Source organism: Labrus bergylta, chromosome 3, assembly GCF_963930695.1.
Source record: "Labrus bergylta chromosome 3, fLabBer1.1, whole genome shotgun sequence".
In the NCBI taxonomy this organism is placed as follows: Eukaryota; Metazoa; Chordata; class Actinopteri; order Labriformes; family Labridae; genus Labrus; species Labrus bergylta.
In genome coordinates, this window is record NC_089197.1 from 3,831,900 (window position 1) to 3,859,843 (window position 27,944).

The 27,944-nt window shown below is 42.3% G+C and overlaps 1 protein-coding gene across 1 annotated transcript in view; it reads left to right on the plus strand.

Annotated features, from left to right (window-relative positions):
* The window catches only part of si:ch211-186j3.6 (neural-cadherin), a 296,332-nt gene that overhangs the window by 203,938 nt on the left and 64,450 nt on the right, over positions 1–27,944 (plus strand). The window contains exons 26-28 of the mRNA XM_065952497.1: positions 1,209–1,486; positions 10,707–10,921; positions 26,043–26,170. Coding sequence (XP_065808569.1) covers positions 1,209–1,486; positions 10,707–10,921; positions 26,043–26,170 — 621 coding nt within the window. The remainder of the gene's footprint in view (positions 1–1,208; positions 1,487–10,706; positions 10,922–26,042; positions 26,171–27,944) is intronic.

The following is a 27,944-nucleotide window of genomic DNA, read 5'->3' on the forward strand; positions in this document are numbered from 1 at the left end:
ATCGTTTTCTGCTCCATGTCTGATCAGGAATTAAACGATCTAGAAAAAAAAAAAAAAACATGTAGTAAAAAGTAACCGAGCAGTTTCGGCGGCACAAACGCTTCATGCAAGCGCTACCAAGCGCACAGCCAGCGCTTTTCTGCCCGGGAGAAATGCTAAGACACGGGGCCTTACTCAACAGTTACGTCGTGCTTCAATAACTCATTCATGTTAAAGTTGAGAAGAAGTCATTTAATGTTCTCTGGAGTTTCTGGTGATGTCCCGATGGTGTGGTTTGTAATCAGGCTTATCATCACTCATTTGATTCACATGTTAATTAAGACTTATGTCAGCAATCCATTGGTTTATCCTGGATTTATATATTTAAGCCACAAAAGGCATAATAAAAGGATTGAACTGCTGCTTCCTGTCTTCATATAAAAAAACAACAAATCTTCATGGGTTTAAAATTGAAGCATCTCAAATGATTACAGTGATGCAGCTTTTCATCCCAGGCAAACTCCCCCCAGGCACATTGTCTAAACTGCACAAACACAATGACAATATTTCAGTTCCTAAACACCGACAACGTATTTGTGCATATTAGACAACCTCCTCTGTTCTCTGACTGTTTGTAGGAGAGAGAAATGTAATGTTTGCATCTTTACGAGATGCCAAAAGGACATGAGAAACATCATTATTTGTCGACCTTTGAATCTGAATGCATCACAGCTGCTTTGACTCTTTTGCTCATGGCAGCTTTGGGTGAAGATTATGGCTGTAGTGGTTTTTTTTCACTGTATATGTACAGTTTATGTATATACGTTTAGACTAATGATACAAAGCTTAATACAAATGGCTGAAGTATCCCTTTAAACACGTAGCACTTGAAAAACTGCAGCAGCCTGCAGGTTCAAGTCCGGTAAATGGTGCTCTTGGTTTGTTTTGTCCACCAGTTGAACTCAGTCGGCTGTCTTTGTGAGTGTGAAGCTGAGTGGGGATCTCTGTCACTGCACTTTACCTCCTTTTGATGGGTAGAAGTGCCTGTGCAATTGGAGATAAGCACTGTTGTACCACTCCTTGTCTGTGAGGTAAAGGTCACTCAGAAGAGTCTGCTATAATATTTTGAACGAAAAAGCACTTCCAAAGCTTCACCTTGAGTTTCATCAGTGTGAGTATAGACTCTCTAACTTCATCTCTGTTTTTCTTCTGCGTCCTTCTCCCTCCAGCTCCAGTCGTTCCTGCAGGTCAGCGTAGTCCAGATCCGGGTGGACGAGTGTCCCGGTTCGGAGTGTGCCGGGGCCGGAGGCTGCACCAGTGTTCTGAACGTGCGGGACACGCCCACAGTGGTGGATTGTGGGACCATGAGTCTTGTGTCTGTGACGGTGGAATCCACAGCTGTGTGCTCCTGTCCGGGCAGAGAGCAGTCCCACCAGCCCTGCAGTGCATATCCCAGAAACCCCTGCTTCAATGGAGGCATGTGTGTGGACACTCAGCACGGCTACAGGTGAGAGGAAGATGAATGCATTAACCAAACTGAGAGGGAAAACATCAGTAACAAGCTATTACTGTCTCTAATAACATGTCACGCTAGTTAGCACTTGTTAAATGTTAAAAAGGGCGCACCCTGAGGTCTGAGAGCCTGAACTGATTCAGATGAAAGCAGAGTGAAACTCCTGCTGTTACGCTGTAATTATCCTACCATAAAACTCAATAAACTGGGACAACAACATTGTTAGGTTCGCCTCACAGCGAAAAGGTTCTTGGTTTGAATCCCCGTCTGACAGGAGCCTCTCTGTGTGGAGTTTGCATGTTCTTCCCCGTGAATGCGTGGGTTCTCTCCAGGTAATCCTGCTTCCAACAGTCCAAAGACATGCTCGTAAGGTTAATTTTCCGTAGGTGTGAGTGTGAGTGTGGCTGGTTGTCTGTTTCTATATGACTGGTGACCAGTTCACTGTGTACCCTGCCTCTCCTCCAATGACAGCTGGGATTGGCTCCAGCCCGCCCCGTGACCCAGAAGGGTAAAAGCAGTATAGATTATGGCTGAAATTCTCTTTTTTTCACTTTGTAAATCACATGAAAAAAGAATCTGAATCTGAATCCCAACATGAAACTTTGGCCTTTTTGTCCAGCAGAGAGAGAGAGAGGGTGAGAGAGAGAGAGCGCAAGGGTGAGAGAAAGAGAGCTGGGACGATAGAAGTGATGGGCTGCTGATGGAAAAAATCACAAAGAGTGCAAAGGGTAAATCTGGACATGATTGTACACTCGAATGGCTCTGTGGGTGCCCTCGTGTGTTTACTCCTCTCGCTCTCTCGTTCCATGTTATTGCGCTCTGGTGTTTGTATGTGTGTGCGTGTTTTTATATGTTCAGAGTGAAGTAGAGACCATGTGGGGAAGTCATTTTACACTTCAGGCTACTATTTTATCCGATGACTTGATTGCCTCTCGCTCTGTGTTCTTCTGTGTTGTTGCCTGTTTCTTGGTGTTGAAGGTGTTGTAGATAGTCGGGGATGTTGGTTTGTAGCGCTGTCTCAAGGTACACCACACCATATAGGTAATCTCAAGAAAAACTTTAGACACCATTACACAAGAAGTGGACACCATGGTCACCCTGATGACATCCATTGGGTTATGGGTTGTTGATTTCAAGCCTTGAGCCTTCCATCTTCCATCTTTGTTTTGTTTCCAAGAGCGGGTTGAAGAGAAGGTGGAGCTTCTAGGAGGTGAGCGGTTCATCAAGGAACCGTTATTAATGTTAAACAGTTATAATTCTATTCTCAGTGATCGGCTGGATTAGAGTTCAAAACAGTGTTTCAAAACAACCGGACCAGGAGCTGCTTTTTTTATCTGATAAAGAGAGGTTGTTGAGTGTAAAGAAGATGCACCCAGCTCCCTCTCCTCAGTTCATCACCCTGTGGGGAAAGAAAGAGACAACAAACCTGACTCATATGCCGTCACATTGAAATCAGTGTACTGTACGACAAACAGAGAACAAGCTGACATACTGGGTCTGGCAAGTGAAGACATTAAGCCCCTTAAAGCAAGATATGCAGGCTGGATGGTCTTTTCACCACTCTGTTGGCTGTGGTAAAAGAGAAAAAACATGGAAGATCAGAACGATGTTATGTGTGCTCACATGAAGCTCCCAGTTTTGGTTTACACACGTTTAATTTGCCTCAACAGGAAGTTGTGCTGATTGGTTTGACTGATTTGATCTAAACCCTCTAAGATAACCTCCTGTGGCTACAAGACACCTTTGGTTTCCAATGTTGGAATTAGCTTCCCTTGGAGTTATTAAAAACATTTTTTAAGCCGTTTAAAGCTTAACATTGTAATGATGGAATAATATGGTAAATGAAAGAGAGGGGCATTGAATAATCCCGGGGGTATGTTGTGGATAATACAAAGGTGTACTTGTTAGCATCAGCACTGCTTTGCTCATTCTACAGGATCAAGCTGGCAGGCTGTCGCTCTAACAGGTGTTAAGAAATCCCAAGCAGCTCATGTTGTCATTGCAGAAAGAAAAAAAAGCATACATTGATTTAGCGTGCATGCCCTGAGGTTTGAATTCTCTCTCTCCTGGTGATGCTTCAGGATCAGTAAACATCTTGTTTTCGAGTTCTTTGCCAACCTCTTGGCTGTGAGAGAAATGAAGACTATGAAGAGCTCTGAAGCTGAGGCACAGCTGCTTTACTGTCTGTCCGCGAGACTTAAGAACCTGTTCAATAAACGATGAGACGTTTGAATGTGAAGGACAGAACATGTTGTGGTAAACCAGATTTCTAGTTTTTAAGTTTTTATTTTCATGCCTTTTCAGGTTTGTAGGATTTAATCCTCTGCACATGGGGCGCGTGCCCTTACCACAAGGCTACCAGCACACTCTGAACAAATAATTTTTTTTAATGTCCTGTAAACCTTTCTTCAACCAAGGATTTTCAAAGTCGAACCTGATTGGTCAGATTTCTCCTGTAGACGACTGAAAGTCTAAAGTTTTTTTTTTGTTTTTTTTGTGCCCATTGATCCACATTCTTATCGAGTATAACCACATCATTAAACTCTTTGTCTTCTAGACTTGGAATAACAATTTATTCAATGATGGGACTTGGATCCATCCTTTTTCTCACTCATTAAGTCTGTATTAATGTGACCTTATAACCATATCACACATGTCCAATCCAGCAGCCACAAACACTAACGGCCCAGTGTGTGTGGATTCAACCACAATCTACGTATCTGTCAGACCACAAACAAACAAACGAATAACGTCTTTCAACTTACAATTTAGAGATTTACTGGACTCTAGTGAACATAATAATCCACCAAACATCATTCTCCACAATTTAAATCCAGTGAAAGATTTAACCCAAACACATTAGATCCATAACGATCCACTGACCTCTTGTTGACACCTCATTACAGCCAATGGGAGTTTAGAGAAGGTGCATCCCCCTGTTCTGATAGCCAATTTCACTCAAACTGTGCCGATGACTGACATCTCTTGTAGCCAATGAAATTTTCAAAACATGGATCTGCTGCTTCTACTGTATCAATACTTCGGGGTGAATTCTTCATGCACACACTGAGGAGATTAGTTGTTTTCAGATCTGCATTGAAAGTATAAATAAGTTCATATTTATACCAAGAGAGGCTATGAGCCATGAATTATTTGGAGGAAAGAGGCAAATCTATGTAAAGTTAGACATTAAACACCCCCAATGTAGCTGGGGATTCTCGACTGTGAGACTGGCAGTCGACTGTATGGGGTCACCTCTAGTGTCCCGACATTAAACGAGGTTAAAGGTATTTCTACTCATGATTAAAGAAGACTGCTGTGATATTTTACATTAAGCATAGTGCGGCGCGCACGGATAGGGGTTAGACATACCTCCAACAAAAAATCCATTCTCCCCCAGTGCTTGTATTCTGGGACAGTAGTCCAATCAAATGGCCTAATTGAGCTACTTAAATGTTCTGAGTGTTGGCAGTGTCAGCTCTACTGTGACGTAAAGAAGGTGTCTCAAACAGGCAAATTTCAGGCAGTCAGCGTCTCTATTATTTGTTATAACTTGCTCTATACAGCTAGTCTGTTCATCATCAACATTTGTCTTGAGACAGTCTCAAATTGGACCTTAAATTAAGTCCTCCATTGTTTTAAAAAAAAGCAAACATAGCTTTTGGTATGAGGAAGCAGAAAGGAGAGGACGTTTGTCAGCGAGGACAAAAGATTCTGATGTGGTTCGACTGAGCCGTGTCTGTTCTAGTGTTGTAGTGCTCAAAATCGGTCTCGGTCTGAAGACTTTTGAAGGTCTCGGTCTCGTCTCGGAAGTATTTTCACCTGACTTGTCTGCAGTCTCAGACTGGTTGGACTCCGGATTTTAAATCAAGACTGGTCAAGACCACCACTGAAAGACTATTTTCCCCAAGTCAGCAACAACCTTCCTGTGTTAAAGCTTAAGTGAATGACATGCTGCCTGCACACAAGTTGATGATTTTTCAGTGATATTTATGGTCTTGGTCTCGCCCTCCCTTAGTCTTGGTCTCGATCCCTCAATATCTTGGTCTTGTCACGGTCTCTGAGAACTCTGAGGTCTTTGGTATGTCTTGGTCTTGTTTAGTGTGGTCTTGACTACAGTACTAGTCTGTGCTGCTTCTTCACTGCTGTCTTCTTCTGCTGAGTATTTCCAGACGTCTCGTAAGCTTCTGTTAAAGGCTTTATATGCAATCTTTTGATCCAGCAGATGTCGCCCTTGAGCACCAGTATGAAACCAAAACAACTCGCGCTGCATTGTTGTGTTCGCATGCTAATGCTAGTGATCTTTATTATGCTGGTATCTTCACACTGCATGTAAATTTACCTGAAATGAGCGTGATCTAGAAACACAGTTAAGCAGTGAGTACAGTATGTTATTCTTCTTTTCTCTAGTCCCTCAATTAAACAACTTTTATACACGAGGGGAGGAGTCAGCCGGCCGTCCGAGCGATGTAAACAAACTGAAGATAGGACTCTGAAAACTCTGAAAACATCACAGACAGTGGGACTCAGGTGTTACACCCATTGTAGACAGTCATGACTCAGAGTTATTTTCAGAGGATAGACTTGATTTCTACATCTAGGTGTGAAAAATCACATATAAAAACTTTAAATGACGAAGTCTGAAAAATTATTATTTAAGGTACCAAATGAGCTTTATGAACTAATATTAACAAAGATATCTTCTTTTTGCACTTTACTGCTTCAAATAAGTTTCACATCCCCGTTCATGGTTCCTTTATCCATCTGCTCATTGTTAAAACTGTATTAAAAAAATACCCTCTTTCCCCTTATAAAAGCACAGGCTTCAGTTTAACACAGAGCACAAGGGACACATGCTCAGGTTTTGCAGCGTTTGGATTTATACCACTTAGTTTACAAGGCCATGTGGATGAGGAAGCAGGTTTCTGTAGAGGTATAAAGTCCTGTCCTTTCTTCGATTAGAAAGTGTGACTTAAAGATGGAAAATTAAATCTTCACAACACTCTTTGCTTCTGTATTTATCTCACATGAAGGATAGACGCACACAGTCTTCATGGTCTCCTACTAGAGGAGAAGTCGTGAGTAGTTTAGCTGTCACATGGTGCCAGTTCTGGTTTAAGATTCCTGGCAAACTTATGAAGTGAAGAGAGCATCGTCATTAGCATAAACCAGTCTGTAAACAAGGCCAAAAGTGGGCTGAGAGCATTTCAACAAATCCTTTTTAACTACAAACACGCTGACGAAATCGGCTCCGTCTAGTGTCTCTGCTGGTGGAGGAGTCACGATGACCCTGTTTAACTTCATGTAATTCAGCTTGATGCTGCATGTATCCTCAGGCTCCGTCTTCAGCGGTGGAAGTGAAGGGCTCTTTGCAACCAATTAAAAGAAACACCAATGTCTGGATCTAAGCTTTTATCACGGCTCTCATCTGTGACTCTGTGCAGAAAACTGATGTTATGATGAAATTAAGAGCCAATTTTCTCACACATACAGTGATTCATTAATAAAGCGGACGTCATCCTCTTTGCATCACTGCACGCTTTAGTGGTAAAAACAGAAACAGCATGAGTTTTGGATTAATTTTTGTATCTGTATGATTTTATCCAGATCATACAGATACAGATTAAAGCAAAGCTGCAGCTTCTGCTAACTTTTGTTAGCTGACATTATTAGCATATCAATATATTATCATTAGGAGATCCAGGTGCCGTTGTAGCCCTCGTTTGGTTGGAGATGGAGGCACCAGGTCGGCACCAGGTCGTCGTCGACTTTAGTGTCTAACAGGGTGAAGCCCGGTGCTGCAGACTCTTTTATTCATTAATGTGAATGTTAAAGAGTATTTCTTCTCCTCAAAGGACACATCGGCCTTGTAACTCACAAACTACATCTGCATGCTGTGGCAGCAAAACATTAACACAATAAATTATTTAAGTTAATTTGAGTATGACTTCATTTTTTAACAAGACGTGACCATGTGGAGGGACTTAAATCTGAAAATAACTGAGATAAATGACTTGTTGTAGCTTGACAGATGATGTGAAGAGGAGGCGGTGAAGCACACACACTTCTAATCAGACTTTGGTTGAATTTGAGACTAAAGAAGCTTCTGCTGCTACAGGTGTTGTTTGCTTAACGTGCTCAAATATTTTATCCTGAAACACAGACAGAGACATACATGTTCAGCCTCACAACCAAACACACACACACACACACACACACACACACACACACACACACACACACACACACACACACACACACACACACACACACACACACACACACACACACACACACACAGTTTTCCTCTGTGAGAGCAGATGAACGTGAAGCCTCAGCTCACATGTGTCTGCTAAGCTTTCTAGTTGTGTGTTGTAGAAGTCAATTTTACCCTTCAGCTTCATTTAATTAGAGGCAGCGAGTGAAAAGGGCAGGATTTCAGTCTGGCTGGCTGCAGCCAGCGTGTAATGTGGCTCACTGCTGGACCAGAGCAGGATGACTGGCCAAGTCCATGTTGAAGAAATCCCTGGATTACACACACACACACACACACACAAACACACACAAACACACATTTGATAAAGAGGTTGATGTTTCTTCTTCTTGATGCTTTTGATGTCTTGTTGGAAGCACGTTAAAATCCCTGTTGTTGAATAAATATAGCCGTCTTGTCTGCTTTTATTTTGTTTCTTGTTAAACCAATCTGCCAGCAGCGTTGCATCACTTTGTATATTAAGGCATCTTTATGTCTTCTTTATTGATTCAGCAGACCTTAGAGTCTGCTCTAAGCATGAGAGATAAAAGATCAAACAATCCAAACTTCAGCAATATTCTTCACAAACAGGTGTTTGTAAATGTGAATAATAAACCCCAGAGAGCTGTGTTTATCAGTGACTTGTCAGCTAAATGAACGTCAGGTTGAACCCAAGACAAAGCAGATGTTATATTTTCTAACAGTCAACACTACCTGAGCTCTGAAGCATCTGTGTGCGATTTACCAGAGAAGCGGAGAGAAGGCGATGTTAGGGACTGACAAAAGAAAGTATGAAAAGAGCAATTACAGCAATTAGAGAGTTTTGACGTTGAAGAGTGTTAGAGAATAAAGAAACAGGAAAGTGTTAGACAAAAGAAAATGTGTAGAAGACATAAAAAAAAGGACATAAGAGGGAGTGCACATGGAACACAAGTGCACAACAGGCGAGAGAAAGGAGGTCATGTGAAAAGAAGAGCGAGAAGAGACGTGAGGTGGAATCACACATGCAGATCAGATAAGTGTTAACACAAGATAGAAGTGCTGTCGGATACCTTTCTGCTCCAGAGGATTTCTGATATGACCCCACCCAAAACAAATACACAAACAGATTACGGCCCAAGATTGAAAGAAGAACATGCAGATAATCGAGGTGCTGGGATTAATAATGAGATTAGACAGGCGAGGGGGGTTGGAGAGGGGGGGGATTACAGCTCCCTGGTCTGACGTTAACAAACACAAATTCCCACCAGACAGCGAGCGAGCAAAACAAAGCTGCCTTAAGAGGATTGGAGGGCTTGGCCATTGTGACTAAAACTGTGTCTCAGATTGTCCCTCGTGCTGAGAATTACGATGACATAGCCAAAATGGAAAGTCAGTCGTGGATGTTTTCCTAGTGCTTCTAGTTCATAGAAATGATGTGTCTTTTTGAGCAGACCGAGGTCTAAAGCATCTACAGCTTGGCTTCAGATCATTTGTGATAACAATAAATAGCCATGACTAAAATACGAAACATTCAAATTTAAAGAGGACATATCATCCTCCTTCTCCACCTCTTCAAACAGTCCCCCTGTGGTCTAAATGAAACATCTGTGCTGTGCTTTGGTCAAAATATAACATGAATCAAGCACCAGAGGAGGTTTGTGACCCTGTATAAACCAGCTCTCTCAGAACGCTCCGTTTTGGTGTGTGTGTCTCTTTAAATGTAATGACCCCCCCCTGAGTTTTCCCCGTAGACATCACTCCTCTGTAGCAAGAATAAAAATGGCGGACATGCGCAAAAGTTTTTCTCTAGGCTGGGGGTGGAGTCCATGGGTGGAGATACCAGGGGAGGGGAGGGGATTTTTTTTTCCCACTGTGACATCACAAAGAGAGTCGATTTGAAACAGAGCTTTTTTGTCTGTGTTGTAAGACTTATGCAGACCACAAACAAAGGACTGGATGGGTTTATTTAACATTTTGTGGGTCAGTAGACACTCAGGTTACCAGAATATATGTTCAAAAACACTGTAAGAGTGGATTTCTTTTATGGTATGTCCCCTTTAAAGTGAGGGGGAAACAAATCCTGGTAATTCCTTGGTGATTGGCGCTTAAGGGAGTATCATTTTGGTGCAGGGAAATAAGTGACATCACAAAGACAGTGAGAGAACACATAGACAAAATCTGTGAAGTGAAATAACCACACCTTCTGACTCTGTCGTATGAAATTGTGTCGTAATGGAGGCTCTCAAACGTCATGACATATACATTATCTGAATAACTTCCCACTGTGTGCGTGCATAAAGGGGGGAATTAGCAAGACAACAGAGAAACACGCGGATGAGAAATGAGCTGTCTGCAGAGCACCAATGAGACGTGTGTGTGTATGCGTGTGTGTGTGTGTGTGTGTGTGTGTGTGTGTGTGTGTGTGTGTGTGGATTGATGATACCATTTGATCTCATGAACAGAGAAGACTGTGTACCTTTATAGTAAATGTGATGCAACAGGTTCTGTTGTTCCAGGGCTGTGACTTTGTCAAGCAGAGGAGCTGAGTGGTTGAATCTTGACAGGATGAAAAAGGGAAAATGAGTTCCTGGATGTATGGAAATACTCAGAGAGGAGTTCCCCAGTCGTGCAGTGACTCTCCCTGTGTTTTTTTTTTCCACTAATGAGAAGATCTGCATCAGTGAAGCAGACGGAGTGAGAGGGATGGCCGAAGGGGGAGGCTGTCTCCGAGGAGAAAAAGGACTTCACTGGAAGAGAGCACAGATAGAATAGTTGAAGTCTTTCATGTAGTAAGGGGCTCTAAAGTGGAAAGGGGGAAGGAGAGTGGGATCAGAATGAGTTCTCAATGCACTGAGGCAGTTTTTTTAATCTAAAAGGTTTTTAAAATTATCAAGGAATGGTCAAGAAAAAAAAAACACTACAGCAATCTACATTCAGTAATTCTTGTAATTTTGGCTCATCATTTCTTCTTCTCCCAAGGTGCCAATGCCCAGCGCAGTACGAGGGGCCCGAGTGCCAGCAGAACAAGCACAGTTTCCAAGGCAACGGATATGCCTGGTTCCCTCCCATGATGCCTTGCTTTGAGAGTCACGTGTCCCTGGAGTTCATCACGGACGTGGCTGACGGACTGCTGCTGTACAGCGGCCCCTTGGCCCAGCTGCAGGCCTGGGACCATGAGGACTTCATAGCCATAGGTAGGAGACATGTCTGATCCGCCTCTTACTCAACACGCTTCACTGTCTGAAGACAGCTTTAACTTAAGGTGGAATAAAGGACACCACCTTTGCAGTGTGGTTTTAACCTCTATGAATCAGCGGGTAAATGTCACTGCTGAAAATGAGGATGAGGTTGGGGAAAAAAAATCAGTGTAAAGACAGAAAAAATAAACATTATTAAATAACATCAACAATATTTGTATAGCTGTTTTAAAAACAAAGGTTTGCAAAGTGCCTTGACAGCACAAGAATCCAACCAACTGCAGAAACACACAAACAACATGAACAAAATCCCAACAGAACAAAAGAAGCCAAACGATAAAACCCAACATGTAGCAGTCACACAAACCTCCTGCAAATGCATCAAATGCAAAACATCACTAAACCAACACATTGAGGGTCAGATAGGTTGGATAAAATCTTCGGACAAAATTCACTTTGATATGATTTCAGAGGTAAATCACTCAGCAAAGCTTGAACATCTATGGTTTGGGGTATTCGATGTATTACTGTACTTTAGTTTAGAGGCAGCTGAACATGTGCAGCTCTGAAGATTAGGACAGCATAATGTATTTTATCTTTATGTATCTATATATTTACTGAATTTACTGGGAATAATGAAGTATTTCTTATTCTTATCGTGTCGCATGGCATCGAATCAGACTTTTTGTTTTGTCAAATCACAATACAAAACATTGCATGGCATCATAGCATATCGTAGTGTAGCGTATCATATGGCATTGATTGAAATCATATCATATAACCCAACATATCGTATCTGATAGGGCTGTAAACGTATTAACTGACAACATTTTAAAGGCTCCATCACATGAACTTTTAAAACTCAAATTAGTGTCTTCAGTAACTTGCTCGTGCTCGCTGCAGAGTTCAACTGCGCCAATAGAGTCCAATCAATTAGCGCTATTGTCTCACAGCGAGGAGGTTCCTGGTTCGATTTCCCCGTCTGACAGGAGCCTCTCTGTGTGGAGTCTGCATCTTCTCCTCGTGCATGTGTGGGTTCTCTCCGGGTACTCCGGCTTCCTCCCACAGTCCAAAGACATGCTCTTTAGGTTAACTGGAGACTCTAAATTGCCCGTTGGTGTGAATGTGAGTGTGGCTGGTTGTCTGTCTCTACATGTCAGCCCTGTGATTGACTAGCGTTCAGTTCAGGGTGTATCCCAATGGCAACGTGGATCGGCTCCAGTCCCCCGCGACCCCGAATGGGAAAGGCAGTATATATAGATAGTGTATATATAGAAAGTCCAATCCGACTGCCAATCAAGTGCTGACAGGGAACAGAGGTTGGAGGCTGTAATAGTTTTTTAGTTTAATAGTTTTTATTGTCTTTTACTGACAACAATAAAAACACAAAGCTGCAGACACTTCGGAGACAGAAGTTTATCGTCCTTTAGATAAAAGATTAAATGAAAAACAAATGTTGTTCCATTAGCAACGCTCTTCTAAGTTTGCTAAATGTCACGTTGAATGCTGCAGAATTTTTTTTGTTCCCACAACCGCTACAACAAGGACTCTAACCTCTAACCTCTAAACATGGTGCCCAAAACACAGCGGCTAGACTATCTAGAGTCCCTTAAGTGCTTATTTCTGATATGACCCGGGTGACCAGAGAGTCAAAAAACTGGAAAGAGCACCGTCTGATGCAAAACATGACGCGCCAACATGAAGCACATCTCATGAATTGTCATCATAGGGTGAGACGAAAGCAGAGATGTACAGTTGAAATGAACAAACATGAGAAACATCCCCTTTCATTCCCTGTAGTACTTACCCTGCAGCCTGAGGGATTGATGATAGACGAAAGAAAAAATCTGTTTCAGGTTTAATTCCCTTTGAGTTTTAACTTACCACGACCTCGGGAGTTGGCTGCGACAGTCAATCGAACGCAGCTCAAAAACTCGCTCGATGATTTTCATCTTAATAAAGTTGAAATGCAATGAGTTTAGATGTGAACTACACACACACACACACACACACACACACACACACACACACACACACACACACACACACACACACACACACACACACACACACACACACACACACTGCTTCGCCTCACTATGATTCATGGGGGATTTGGGTGAGAATGATCTGGAAATGTAAGTGAACTGTGCTTTGGCAGGTTTACATCTCTTGCTGAGGCAATATTGTTGAAGTTGGAAGACATTAAAGTTGGTTGAACTAAAGGGCAGGCAGGAATTATATAGTCAGACGGAAACAGAGAACAAAATGTCTCTAACATTTTCGGTATATTTAGTGTTTTAATCTGAGAGACTCACGCCTCCTTGTCTCCCTCGCTTCTTCTTCCTTTGCACTGGTCCGCTCTCTCGGGGGAAGATGCTGTTGTTCTGTCGCTGCCAAAGTAATATGTGTGGGAGGAGAGGTCTGCCTGGAGAGCCGGACGTGTTGCGTATTAGCGTGTGTGTGTGTGTGTTTGTTTGTTTGTGCAATCAGCCCGTGTGCAGAGTGAAATATCTCCTCAGCTCTGTCTGGTGTCAGAGGCTCCGTGTGCATCTGAAGGCCAGTCGGCATGTGTTATTGGAGCAGAAGGAGTTAATGCGTTTGTGGAGTTGAGGCTGATTTGTCACTGCACGGTCTAATTAGAGTCAGGCTGTACATACTTAGAGCTCTAATTAACTTGTTTCAAGGTTCAGCTCCTGCATGTAAGCAATTCATCGGCAAGCCAGGACTGTGCTGGATCTTAATATAACTGCATTGAACTGTGTTTATATGTAAAGTCTATTAATGTAGCAAACAGTGTAATAATGGAATAATGTGTTCAGGGCCTTTCAGTGGTGGAGTAGTTGATCGTTTGTGACCGTCGTTTCTGTTTTGAGCTTTGACCTTCACTGTTTCCAGTAAAGACTTTAGCTTCACATACACAAACCATGAAAGGGTTATTCTACTTTATATTAACTGGGGTGCTAACTACTGGTGCTAAGTGCTAAGGCTAGCTCTTTAACTCAGTAGAACGCCAAATGGAGCATCAAGAATTTCCTCCAGTCTCTCAGATGACTGGAGTAGATCCTGAAGGATGTACTAAATGAAAAATTGACTTTGAATCATGATTCCAGAATCGTGAGACAGCCAAAGATTCCCAGCCCTAGAAACTGTGCTTTTGTTGCTTAGAAACATAAATATTTGAGATTTAAGGTGAAGCATATCTGCAGTGGTTGTTGTGATGAGCTGTGTTATCGTCTCAGTTTGAGCAAGGATCATCTGCAGGTGAGCTGCTAACGTGAGCAGTGCCAGCACCGCCAGCCTTCAGTTCTCCTCGCTGGTTAACATCCGCATGTCTGCCTAAATGGTGTTACGCATGGCTCTGGTTGAGTATATGCCAGTTTAACCTGACAAAGTCTATGTTCAGATGTCTTCAGCCCAACGTGCTGGTTTACTTCCTGTCAGTAAAGCGAGGAGAGAAGGCCTGTTAACCGGAGCTACGGCCCTGGCCAGTGGTGGTGGGCTTAGCGCTTGGTAAAAGGTAAATGGACTTGAGCTTATTTTGGGCTTTTCCCGTCTTCTGACTGCTCTAAATCCTTTTACACCTCAGGTCACACCTACAAATTAACACACTGATGGTAAAGGTTTCTATGTGACCATCAGAAGTAACTAATCCCATTCATACACCACCAAGAAAGTAGCAACTTGGGATGAAGCCTCTTGACCAAGGATACGTCGGACATGTAGCTGTAGGAGCTGGGGATCGAACCATCGACCTTCCGGTTGAGAGACGACCGACTCTACCAACTGAGCCACAGCTGCTCTTAACCTGCATATTAGGTCTACAAATAAATATATTGGTAGTTACTTTGGTCATTCTGATGCCGACATAGCAGAGGGATGACGTTTAAGTGTTGAACTGACCAATCATGTACTCAGTGGTAGAGTCGAGCATCTCTCAACCGGAATGTTGGGGGGTTCAATTCCCAGCTCCTGCCGCAACATGTAAAAGAGTCCAAATTGTTCCCTTTGATGCGTCAGGAATTTGTAAATGTGTTTGAATGGATTATTTAGTACAGATGGACATGTTACATAGAAGCCATCAGTGTGTGAATGGTTTGTGACATGTGGTGTAAAAAGCACTTTTAGTTGTAAGAGGACGAGAAAACTGAGATACAAGCTCAAGACGATATATTACTTTTTGGCATGAAAAAACATAAAAAATCAAGTTACCAAATTAAGAAATTAGACTGAAACTGAGAGTCGGTGTCCTGGACTCGAAGTTCATTGCCACAAAATCCAACATGAAAGATGTTAAAGATTGAAGAGAATCTACCAGTTACTTAAACCGCTTTATTTTGAGTAGTCATTGTTTAATCCATACTGGATGTTACCACACAAACATGATACATGGCACTTATTCACCTTCCCTCTTAGTGAAACCTAAAAACCCACAAAACAAACCTTTGAGACCATCATGAAGCAAAATGCTCCCCGTGCAGCAAGGTAAAGCTTTATTTCACAGTGCTGTCCCCCTCGTGTCTTTAGTTTAATCACCCAAACACCTCACACAATATGATTTCTTTGCTCAGAAACCCAAAGCACAAAGCCATCTGATATACAAATATTATTAAAAAATCACGTATTTACCAGCCTCAGTCTGAGATGAACCTCCCATCATATCTGATATGGACAACATTGGGTTTCATATATCTGATTTTTAATAAAAAGAGGAAAATATTGGACCATATATCGCAGCAGTGCACATATACAAAAAGAACATGCACATTCCCAGTCATTCAAAGCACAGATAGGGTTTTTATTTAACATTAGATATGAGAGAGAGAGAGACAGCAGGGATTCAAGTTTGAACCAGTCAGTTCTGTTGTGTAAAACAACAGAAAACAAAATGAATGAAGACCAGCTTATAAAAAACTAGCTTAACTAACTTATCACAGACGGAGAAATTCTTAATTTTATTGTTGTAACAGGAGGTGCCTTGCAGTGGCAGCTGCCATGACAGATACGACATGTGTATCGTTGCCGTGGAAACACCGGATGTTAGATCATCGACCGCTACATAAGGAAGCGTGAGCTGCTCCTGAAAGCTGCCGTACTGTTGCTGCTGTGATAAAAACGTCATGTTAATTATACTCGGATACTTTAGCTCGTGGGTAAACATATTCTCTTCCTCAGGTCGGTTTCTCCCGGTCGTCTTGACTACGGTCATAACGTAGTTCGTTGTCATCGGGGGTGGCTGTTGGAATAGCACAGAGAATCACTCCCATGATTCCCCGCCAGCCTCGATGTCATCTTTTGTACCTCTGTTTATTCTAACTAAAGTCTGTTTCCATGTCCAGACTCTGAACTTGACTTCTCTCAAACAACCAAACAGCAACTTTTTTGATCAAACAGGATTAGCCGGTCACAAGGGAACAGGAAACACTTTTCAACCTCGTCATAAGAACACGGCTTCAAAGATTCACTTCTCACATCGATGCTCAAAGAGGTAAATTAAATTGGCTCATTATAACGAGAAGAGTTTGATCAAATGGGGTGAATCACTCCTAAATAAAACAGGATATGAACTGAATGCTGAAATGTTTTGGATGTGTGAAAAGTGCAAGATCTGCTCTGCCTGTTCCTGTTTCATGACTTCACGTTGTTTGATTGATGGATTCAAAGGAACAGAGTGAGGTCACGGCCATTATCCAAGAGACTGCACCTAACTGAGTTTACTTTGCACCTAAAGGGATAGTTAGATATTTGTGAAGTTAGTTTGTGTGCGGTTCTTGTTGATGATGAGTGTTTTAGCCGCATGAGAAGCCCGTCAGCTCGGCCTGTTTATGAAGATAGCGGTCAGAAGGCCGATATGGAAGCTAAGCTGTATATCACTGCAGACAGGGCCGTTTGTACCACATCATTTAGCTACCATAAAATCCAAGGTATGAGATGCACTTCTTATAGTTTTTATTTCATCTAAAAAGTTGACTGCGTCCTATACTGGTATTAATTTTAAGAAAAACTGGCCTCAAAAACCATTAGTATTCGGTCGATTTGTCTATGGGCCGAGCTCACCGACATCTCCTGTGGCTAATAATACACGTACAATCCACAAGAACCTCTTTCAATGCCACTTCAATGCCACTTCATAAAATACCAAACTATCCCTTTAAATGGTGTTGCAAATTAAGTGCCATTACACAAATAACCGAAGCTAAATGATATGACTTGGACTTGTGGGCCAGTTGGAGACGTTGAAAACAGAGAGTGAGTTCAAGTTAGAACATCAAACATGCAAATAAAGACAGTTAACCCAATGATCGACCCGTACACATTTACATTTGTTTCCTCTGCAATTTTTTTTTTCTCCATGAATCAATAGTTTAATATTCAACTTTAACAAAGAGTAATTATCCAACAGGACCATCACGAGATAACATTTTCCAAATTCTAAAAGTTGAATGGTTCCTCAAGGCCAAAGCAAAGCCGTCTTTGGCTGTGTTTTCCTAGTCTGTTAAGTTTAATCAACCCACACGCAGCAGAGCAGAGTATTTCCTTAATAAAAACCAGCAGTAAACTGAATGCCTGAAGTCCTATGAATACGTTATGAGCAAGAGAACTGTGCTGCGCCTCTCCTGTGGCATGACTTCATGTTAAAGGGTAGTTTGTAAAAAGCTTATTACAATAATAGTTTGAGAACACAGAGGGAGCTGCAGTGAACGAGGTGAAACATGGATAAGAAGGAACAAAAGTAAGAGGAGAGGACAAAGAGAAATGTGAGTTGGACCCGAGGAAACTGTTTCACAACCTGGACGGATTTTTTCATTCATGAATATCGAGCAGCTGCTGAAGCTCCAGAGGTTTCATATTGACCACATGTCTGTTCTGTGTGTGCACGGCATCGTTCACACTGTTATTAAACATTGTTAGGTGATCCTGCACAGAGTCTGATGATTCCCTAGTGCTACACACACACACACACACACACACACACACACACACACACACACACACACACACACACACACACACACACACACACACACACACACTGAGACCTTCAGCTTCTTACTGAGTTTACTGTTTGCTTTTCCAAAGCTGCACACTCATCCACACTTTATCCTGCCGCAAGGCAGCTGTACCAATCCCGCCCTGCTGAGTGAGCCTGAGAAGGTGTAAGGCACTCACACACACACACACACACACACACACACACACACACACACACACACACACACACACACACACACACACACACACACACACACCCAGGCTACACCAGCTGTGTGTTAGAACCGTGTAATCTCTTCCACCCCAGCAGCCAGAGATTGGGTGCAGTACATAGCTATGATCCCAGAGTGCGTTTGAGAGTGTGTGTGTTTGTGTTGTGTGTGTGTGTGTGTGTGTGTGTGTGTGTGTGTGTGTGTGTGCATGTGTGTGTGTGTGTGTGTGTGTGTGTGTGTGTTGAGGGCTTAATAACACTCGTACCTGAGGTGATCTCTTGTGTTCCTGCTAGGATCAGAACATCTGATGTTTCCTTTAATCCATTCACTTTTACATCCTCTGGTAAATGTTGTTTATTAAATTCTGAGGTCAGACGAGCCATCTTCACTTTCAGTTTGTTCCGAGCTAAGCCTGCGTCGCACATTGTCATGCCCATCCGAACTCCATGCACAGAAGAAACATTGAATGAACATTATTGAGTTTCATTGATTTAGTCCTGACTGTGGAGTTATTATAGTAAAAATAAGCAATCACACCTGCAGCAGCCTAACTGAGCTGCTAATGTGTGCAAACTTATACGATACTTACGGACTTATTCAGGAACTGTTTCAACTCATGGTTAATCATGCAGCCAACCCTTTATCGTAATCTCCTTCCTTTGATATGTACAGCTTTATCGTATATATGACTTCCTGTCCACGTCCAGAGGAGGGGATTATTGTAAACTTTGTACCATTATTAATTTCTGCAGAGCTGGCGTCAGAGTAGTGTCAATCCCCTCTCTTGGCAAACAGAACTAAATGTCTTCATTCCAGTCTTAACGCTATCTTGCATCACTAATACAAAATGTTTTCTGTAAAAGGAGAATTTTTGGGATAAAAAAGCTTCATACTAATTTGTTAGAAAAGGTAACTGGCTCTCAAAGCGTCATGACAACCATCGCAGTCTCTAACCTCGGCTGTATCTGTTAGATGAATTGTTGCTGTAATGATTTGTGTCCTGCGAAAATCAACAGATGACAAACAAGGCTTGAAGCAGTAGACCTGCTCTGAGGTGCGTCGGCAGTCACACACACACACACACACACACACACACACACACACACACAGCCGGAGGCCAACACTTGTCCAATAATACACAAAATTAACTAAACAAATTCAATTTTTGGAATCACACCTGGCTTGTAGTATGAATACAAAAGTTTGCCAGCAGGCTTTCTGATAAGGATCGTTGTGTGTGTGTGTGTGTGTGTGTGTGTGTGTGTGTGTGTGTGTGTGTGTGTGTGTGTGTGTGTGTGTGTGTGTGTGTGTGTGTGTGTGTGTGTGTGTGTGTGTGTGTGTGTGTGTGTGTGTGTGTGTGTGTGTGTGTGTGTGTGTGTGTGTGTGTGTGTTTGTGTTTTTGTCTCTTCTCTTGAACTATGGGACATTTTTTCTAACCCCTTCATAGAGCTGGATGGTTTTTCTCGTGGTGGATTGTGGGGTGGATAAAGACAGTAAATGGAAGAAAAGGTTTTCTAGCGAGCGAGGGCAAACACAAACACACAGATCCACTCTGGCATTACGTTCAATTTCCACAGAGCTGTTATGTAGCAGTACCCCCCCGGCTTAGCGCTGCAACAGCTTTCAAATAGGAGCTGCTGCTGGATGCTGAGATCCAATATGCGTCGGCTGTGGGGCTAGCTAGCTGACAGATCGTTTATTCAAGACGCTCTCTGCTCTGCACTCGCTGCTTTGCCTGCTGATTCATACAAAGGCTGACTTCTCTGTGCATTAGTGTATATGTACTGTACGTGTGTGTGTGTGTATGTGTGTGTGTGTGTAGCAGTGTGATTCATATTGCTGCTTGTGCAGTCCATATGCTCTCGGTTTGACTCCTGTGTATCCTCAGGCCGTCAGAAGGAGAGAAAATGTCTTCATATTTAAGAGCCCCCAACACTGTGGGAGTTCCTGCTCTCCTTATACACGAAGCACACACTGTCACCCTCTCTCTCTCTCTCTCTTTCTTTCTAGGAGGTAATGAATTAGGTATGAGTTGCAGTAAAGAAAGCCTGGTCGTGTGGACGAGCCCTTTAAAGAGCAAAGTCCCAGCCCTGGTAGACCCAGAGCAATTAAAGGTGTGCAGACCCCTATGCAGATGCTCCTAGTTGACCTGCCAGCCCGCTGAACTCCCTGAAAGCTTTTTTTTTAAAATTAATTTCTCTTTATATATGCTTTGTCTCTGCATATATCTGTATTCGTCTCTTTAGGGATCACTCAAACATGTTCAATTTAACATTTACTTTGTCATGTAGACATGGAGTTTATTCTAGTTAAATGGTAAGCGATAACAATATGTATCTCTGGAATGTAATCTGTCCTGCTCTGAGAGTGTCTGGACCTCAAGAAGACAATAATTCAAGTTCATAAGATTAAAGCATCTCACACAAGTAGATGCTGCAAACCAAATAAACGGAACAAAACAAATCATTTCATAAAGAGCCACCTTGAGTCATCCAGTTAGAGGAGTTCAGCGTTTCCTCGACTCAGATCAAACCTTTTTTTTGTTTTGCTTCACGCGTCTCCATCTGCTTTCCACTTGTCATCTTTGTGATCCATCACCATCCTCTCTACTCATCACCTTCTGTTTCTGCCTTTTGTTTTGTCTAATTGTTCTCTTCCCGTTTCTTTCTCTCGCTCCGTCCATCATCCCAGCTGTCACATGCCATCTCATCTCTTCAGTCTGCTTCCAGCCTTTGTCCTCAGTCGCTCCCCAATCGTTCCTCTGTGTCTCACTATTTTCCCCGTTTCATTCTCCTGCCTTTTCTTTAGCTCGTACAGCTTACTGCCGCTCTCCATTGCTTCTCTCTCCGTCTGTTCCCGTCGTTTCAGTTCTACCCGCGAGACCCTGAAGTCTGATTAAATCTCTTGAGAAAATGTCACGTCAATCTTGACAAGAAGGCTCCTTAGTCGTGCCAGATGGAGATAGAGATGGTCAATTTCCCTTAAAGCTGTGTTTTTTAGTGTTCTTTGTGTGCGATAGGGTGCATGCCCTCCCCACGTTTCCTTTTTAAATTATGAATATGTATTAGTACAAGGTGTGCAAACGCTGAAACAGTTTTTTCTTTGCCTCAGCGTGGGTACAAAGGAAAGTTGGAGGTAATAGCACACACTGAGGTTCAAGGCAGAAGAGAATTCCCCTGAGGGTGGAGAGCAGGCTTCCTGAGGGGTGAAAATTGAAAGAGTGAGTTGTGTGAGATGAAAAAGACAAAACGGTGAAAGGTCCCAGGCGAGGGAGTAAATGTGAAACAGGGAATGAATGCTGTTACCGAGACGTGAGGAGATGTGGAGCCTGAAGACGACAGTGAATAAGTTAAACAAAGAAAGGAAGGCGATGGATCCAACTGATATATTGACTCTTTATGTTCTCTTTTAGGGTCAATAGTCTGGCCAGTGTCTCTTTATTAAAATAAATTGGATGTCTTCTGAAGAGCAGCACTGACTCATTCTCCGCCTGCAGCATACTTAAACACACGTGCAGGTTATTAAAGGAAAGTTAAGTAAAAAAAAGACTCTCTCATTTTGGCTTGGAAAATTACATCGCAGGGATTAGATCTTCTCTGCTGATATGAAAGGCAGCATAATGAAGTATGGGACAACTCGTAACAAAGGCACGTCTCAGCCTTGACAAGGCAATTAGAGGAAAGCAGCATCCCCCGTGCTCGACAACACCTAATTTCATCCAACTCAAGGTGAAGACGCACCCGAGTTCATGACATGAAATCATCGGAGAGGTTGATAACGTTATTACACACAGTCATTAAAGCTGGAGTGTGGGAGCTTGCATGTAAACAAGTCTGTGACTTCGAGTCATTGCCAGACAAGTTGGACAAAATGCTGTATGAGACTGTGAAAGGTAGATCTATGATTTAGTAGCATTAGCAGAAACATCCCATGCAAGCAAAGTGTTATGGATGCATTTCATATCAAGTCAAATTACCTTAAAGTCTTTATATGTGATTTTTCACACTTAAATGTAGAAATCAAGTCTATCCTCTGAAAATAACTCTGTGAGTCATGACTGTCTACAATGGGTGTAACACCCGAGTCCCACTGTCTGTGATGTTTTCAGAGTTTTCAGAGTCCTATCTTCAGTTTGTTTACATCGCCCGGACGGCCGACTGACTCCTCCCCTCGTGTATAAAAGTTGTTTAATTGAGGGACTAGAGAAAAGAAGAATAACATACTGTACTCACTGCTTAACTGTGTTTCTAGATCACGCTCATTTCAGGTCAATTTACATGCAGTGTGAAGATACCAGCAGAATAAAGATCACTAGCATTAGCATGCTAACACAACAATGCACCGCAAGTTGTTTTGGTTTCATGCTGGTACTCAAGGGCGACATCTGCTGGATCAAAAAATTGCATATAAAGCCTTTAACATCTGGTGTACAAGACGCACTTCTGCGTCCCATAAACTGGTGCCGTCAATATAGCGGTGTAAAATGCCGAAACATGCGCCATCATGACTGCAGCCTTCACCATCACTCCACTGCACACGACCTGACGTGATCGAAAGCTGGCCTCCATTCATTATGTGTGGCAAGCAAGCAGCCTTAAAAAATTAAGACAATGCGGAAGTGCAAAATCCTGCAGTTCGTCGAGTCGCCACTAGAGGCTGACTCCAAGAACACAGGATGTCACACACACAATGAACATGTTTACAGCCTGGTACAAAAAAACAAATATGTCTGATTAGTTATTGTCATCACTGGCACACACTGTACAGGGGTTGAACTTCTTTTAAACAGCTCGGTTTTGATTTTATGAATGATGCATGTTATCCATAGTTTGGCACATAGCTGACCTGATTGACAGGTGGGTGCGATGTAGCAGTTCGTCAAGAGGCTTAAACCCGCCTCAGCTCCAGCTCTCAGTCTGTCGTTAGGTTGACTTAAAGTTAGGCTGAGACAGGATTTCCAGCATGGCGGCTGCTGCTGATGAGACTGTGGAGCCCCCTGCAGGGACAGATGGGTGACATCACTCGGGCTTTGTCCATTAATATTTACAGACGCTGGCATTGCCACTTTTGAACAACATTTCTCCCCCATAACATCCTGCAGTCAAAGAAAACAGGGGTTTACTATTAAGTAAATAATCCCCACGCTCTCTCTCTCTCTTTCTCTCTCTCTCTCTCTCCCTCTCTCGCTCTCTCTCTCTCTCTCTCTCTCTCTCTCTCTCTCTCTCTCTCTCTCTCTCTCCCTCTCGCTCTCTTGCTTGCCCCCAATTTCCCACTCTATCCACTTTCCTGTCTCTTCAGGAAAAAGGCTTAAAAAAGAGCCTGTAAACCTTGTGATGGCCGAGTTTGATTGAAAAGAGAACGAGTAGTTAGCGGAGGCGGGCGGCGCAGTCTCTCAGCAAATTGTCTGCAGGCCGTGGGTCCGTACTTCACAACTATCAACGTTATTGTAGGCAGAGAGTTCAACTAGCAGGACGCCGTACTCCACATGGCAAAAAAACAGATACCGCTACAAACCTCTTGTGACCCCAAAAAAACCCCAAAAGGATTGATTTCAGCCCACAAAACAGTCAAAGAAGAAAGTGAGTGATGGCGAGGACACGCTTGGACAACCTTTGCTGTAAATGTCCCCCCGTCAGAAAAGAGACCATCAGTATCATCAATCGTATCCAACAGTCTGCACTGTGGTTTAGGACTCAACACATCCCGATGTGTTATTAGTCATCCGGTGGTCTCACAGACGCACAGTAACAAAATCAGAAGTCAGTAGAAAGCATTGGTGAACTATTTAAGATGTGGCACAATTTAACAGCGTCAGTCACGGTGTAAAAAAAAGTTCATGAAAGAGTGAAGCGGAGCGCGAGGTAAAATAGAGACGAGAGATGAAAAGAGCGCTGATAGACTGACATCGCAGGAGAGATAGTAAGAAGAGGGTGACGAAAGCTCAGCTGCAGTCAGACACAAAAAGCCGATTGAAGAGCAGTAAGAAGGGAATCTGATGCTTGTCAGCCTCTTTTGACTTCTAACTTCTTCTAACTCTCGCATGAAGACAGTCGTCACTGTGCAGAAGTGAGTGAGAGCCGTACTGTAGTTTTTTCTCGTTAAATATCGTTCTAACATATACTGTAACCTCCTCAGTTTCTCTTCTTCTTTGTGTTCTCAGAGTTAACCAGGAGAGTGCCGAGTCCCCAACATGAAGCGTTTCAACAAATGCTTGAGTTCAAACTGAATCCTTAATTCAGGCTGTGTGTGTGTGTGTGTGTGTGTGTGTGTGTGTGTGTACCTTCAAGGCGACTGCATGGAAACTTTAGGAACAATGAGCTGTTGGACATGAACTGTGACAGCCTATTATTAATTTTTAATTGAATACAGCCAACAGAGACAAAGTGCAGACTTGACACGAGCATTCATTTAAAAACCACATCACTAAAACATTTTTAATGAAGTCACTGCACAGAAGTATTTTCTTTTTAAAATGTCCTGTTGGACTCAGACGGTGCCATCAGTTCATCTTTCTTTATAACAACAACAACAACAACAAGAAGACACTGAAAGTTCAGAAGACCTTCTAGTGATGATTAGTCAAGTTAGGAGGAATTTAAGTGACAACAAAAAAGATGGCAGAGTGACGGTCTTCACCTCCAGAGAGTTAGTCAGAATACTCTCTCTCTCTCTCTCACTCACTCACTCTCTCTCTCTCTCTCACTCACTCACTCACTCTCTCTCTCACTCACTCTCTCTCTCTCTGTCTCTCTCTCTCTCTCCCTCTTTCTCTCTCTCTCTCTCTCTCTCTCTCTCTCTCTGTCTCTGTTTCTCTCTCTCGCTCTCTCTCTCTCTCTCCCTTTCTCTCTTTCTCGCTCTCTTTATCTCTCTCTCTCTCTTTCTCTCTCTCTCTCTCTCTGTCTCTCTCTCTCTCTCTCTCTCTCTCTCCTTTCTCTCTTTCTCGCTCTCTCTATCTCTCTCTCTCGATCCATCTCTCTCTCTCTCTCTCTCACACACACACAAAAACAGGATTGAATGAGTCAATGCAGTTTCTGACTGTGTTGACTTAATTACTCTTCCACCAGATACATTTAATGTAAATAGTTTGTTTTAACTTCTCCTTATGAACTTATTTAATTGACTGTAACATTTAACACATAATACTGTTACCTTTAGGAAAACAATTCACAACAACGTGTGCGTTGCAGCACAGCCGTACAGCTGGAGTGATCTAAAACTCTATATAAAACCATTTAAAAACTATCAACAAACACACATAAGGTGGTGGTGGTGAATTGATCCGTCATGCCTCGGCATCCGGCAATAGAGGCCTTTCTTATCTTTAACTTTCAACTTTACAAGCTCACGTCCATTTACAATAAATTGTGCGTCTTTGTTTTAAATAACAGCTGGTTGAGTATAAAGTCGCTGCTGCCCCCGCAGTAAATAGCAGATTGCAGAGATGTTGTTTTTTTTTTGATTTTAGCATGCATGATGATGGATTACTAATGCTGGTTGTAAGACACGCAGCCCAATAATTCCTTGCATATGGTGCCGAGCACACAAGCAGCCTTAACCACTTCATTAACTTTTAATTTCCCATTTGAGTAAGTCAGAAAATAGAATGTAATAACTTCTGATGTTTGTTGACACCACAACAGACTGTGTGCAATAATTCTCATTGAAGTTAATATACAGAGACTTTATAAGCAATTTAGAAAGTGATGCACCGCACTGTCAGGATGCGGCGTGTCATATATTACACTTTGCACGCTGCTGAATTCTTTGGAGTTTCAAACATGTTTTACTGAATACCAGAGCAGGATTTGGGTTATCAGCAGATTCACAGCAAAACTGTTGATTGCAGGTCCAAGAAGTCCAGATTTCTTCACTCAACTGTTTCTCTCTCTCTCTCTCTCTCTCTCTTCATCCAGAGCTCATAGACGGGACCCCCACCTTGAAAATCAACCACGGCTCGGGCACAGTGGTGCTACAGTTGCCAGGCAACGTGAACGTGGCAGACAGGCGGTGGCACCGGCTGGATGTCCGCAGCAACAGCAAGGTGGGACGCTTCACCTGTTTCACACCAGTTATTAGGAACATTAGCTCCACATCGTCTTCACTCTGAGACAGAGAGGCAGATGAAAAAAACATGTTTTTCTTTCGGTTTTCATCCCTGAAGAAAACAGAATCTTTTCCTGCTTTTAGATAGATCTCTTATTTATCATGTTAATGCTCAGATTTGCAAATGTTTTTTTTATTAGTGCTGAACAATTCATCACATTTTAATGTGTTTCCAAAAAAAAAAAAAAAAAAACGTATTTGACTGTTTCTATTGTCAATATGGGAAAAGTAACAAGATATGCATTTTTTTTTAAATGTCCCTAAAGTCAGTAAATAATCCTGATCCATAATCGTGATCTCAGTAATTATTAGAATAATCATGATTATCATTTTATAATCTTGCAGCTTTATTTCTACAATTCTACAATTCACTTAGCAGACTCTTTTATCCAAAGCGACGTACATCAGAGAGTAAGAACAACACAAGCAAGGATCTAGAAAAAAGGGAACAATGTCAGTAAGAGCAAACGATCAGCTTTGAGTCTGATTGGACACACAGGTGCTGACAGGAAGTGACCAGAGGCAAAGCACAACATTGAGGGCAGTTCTTGAGAGCTCTAATCAGTATAGAAACCATCTTATAAGTCATCGTTATCAAACAAAAACCATCGTCATTACCATCATCATCATCAATAATATGGAGACCATCATCATTAAGTTAGTAGGTATTCATGAAAGAGCTGGGTCTTTAGCTTTTTCTTAAAGATGCAGAGGGACTCTGCAAATCGAATGGAGTTTGGAGGTTCATTTCTAATGTAAGGAAATAGATAAATTGGTGTATCTGTCATTTAATGAGCCGACATTGAGATCACTCGAGGTGCATCTCAGCTCAGCTTTAGTTGAATAAATACCTGAACACTTTGTGTTTTTTGAAAGTGCTCATATGTAGTTTGGAACAAATATATTTGAAGAAGGGTACAACTGTGCTGCCTGTGTGTGTGTGTGTGTGTGTGTGTGTGTGTGTGTGTGTGTGTGTGTGTGTGTGTGTGTGTGAGTGCTGGAGGGAAAAAAAACAATGTCTGGCTCCATGCAGCTTCATGCTCAGTTTGTTGTGAACATGTCTGGGGTTTTTTTTCGGAGTATTTGTGAGTTATTCTGAACTTGAATGCTGCCTGAAACAAATTGCCGAGATGAAAATGAATTGCAGTCTTCAAAGCCTCAAAAGGCTGCTGTCTGCACTTAACTACTTTTGTTCAAAGTCATTATGTCTCTTGCATATCTACAGACAGCAGGTGAAGAGTTTGCAGTTAAATGCACCTTCATAATTTCCTACACAATAATGGTAAATAGACTTGAGCGTGTAGAGTGCTCCTGAGGCAGGGTCCTTCAATGAATCCCACTTTTTAGAGATATAAAGAAATTAGAAGAATTTAAATGAAATGATAGCCTAAAAAAAGTGAAAAAGCAGTAAGAAGAAGATCGTGTTGACACTCTTGTGCACCCTTTATGAGATCTAATGTACTTTGGCTGATTTTGTTGTGCAAGATTTCAAGTGCACCACTGTACCAAGGGGTACTTGGTCCCAAATAAAGTTCCACTTATGAAGTAATTACAAGAAGCAGAGTGAACATGCTGCTCGTCCATCAGGGCGTCCTGGCTTCACAACCTCGGTGTAATGGTTTTTGGAATGAGCCGATTATTAGCACCTTTTAATCAAGGGCCTTTTCATATTAGGCACGATTGTTTCCTACCGTTCCTGAGTACGATTGCTC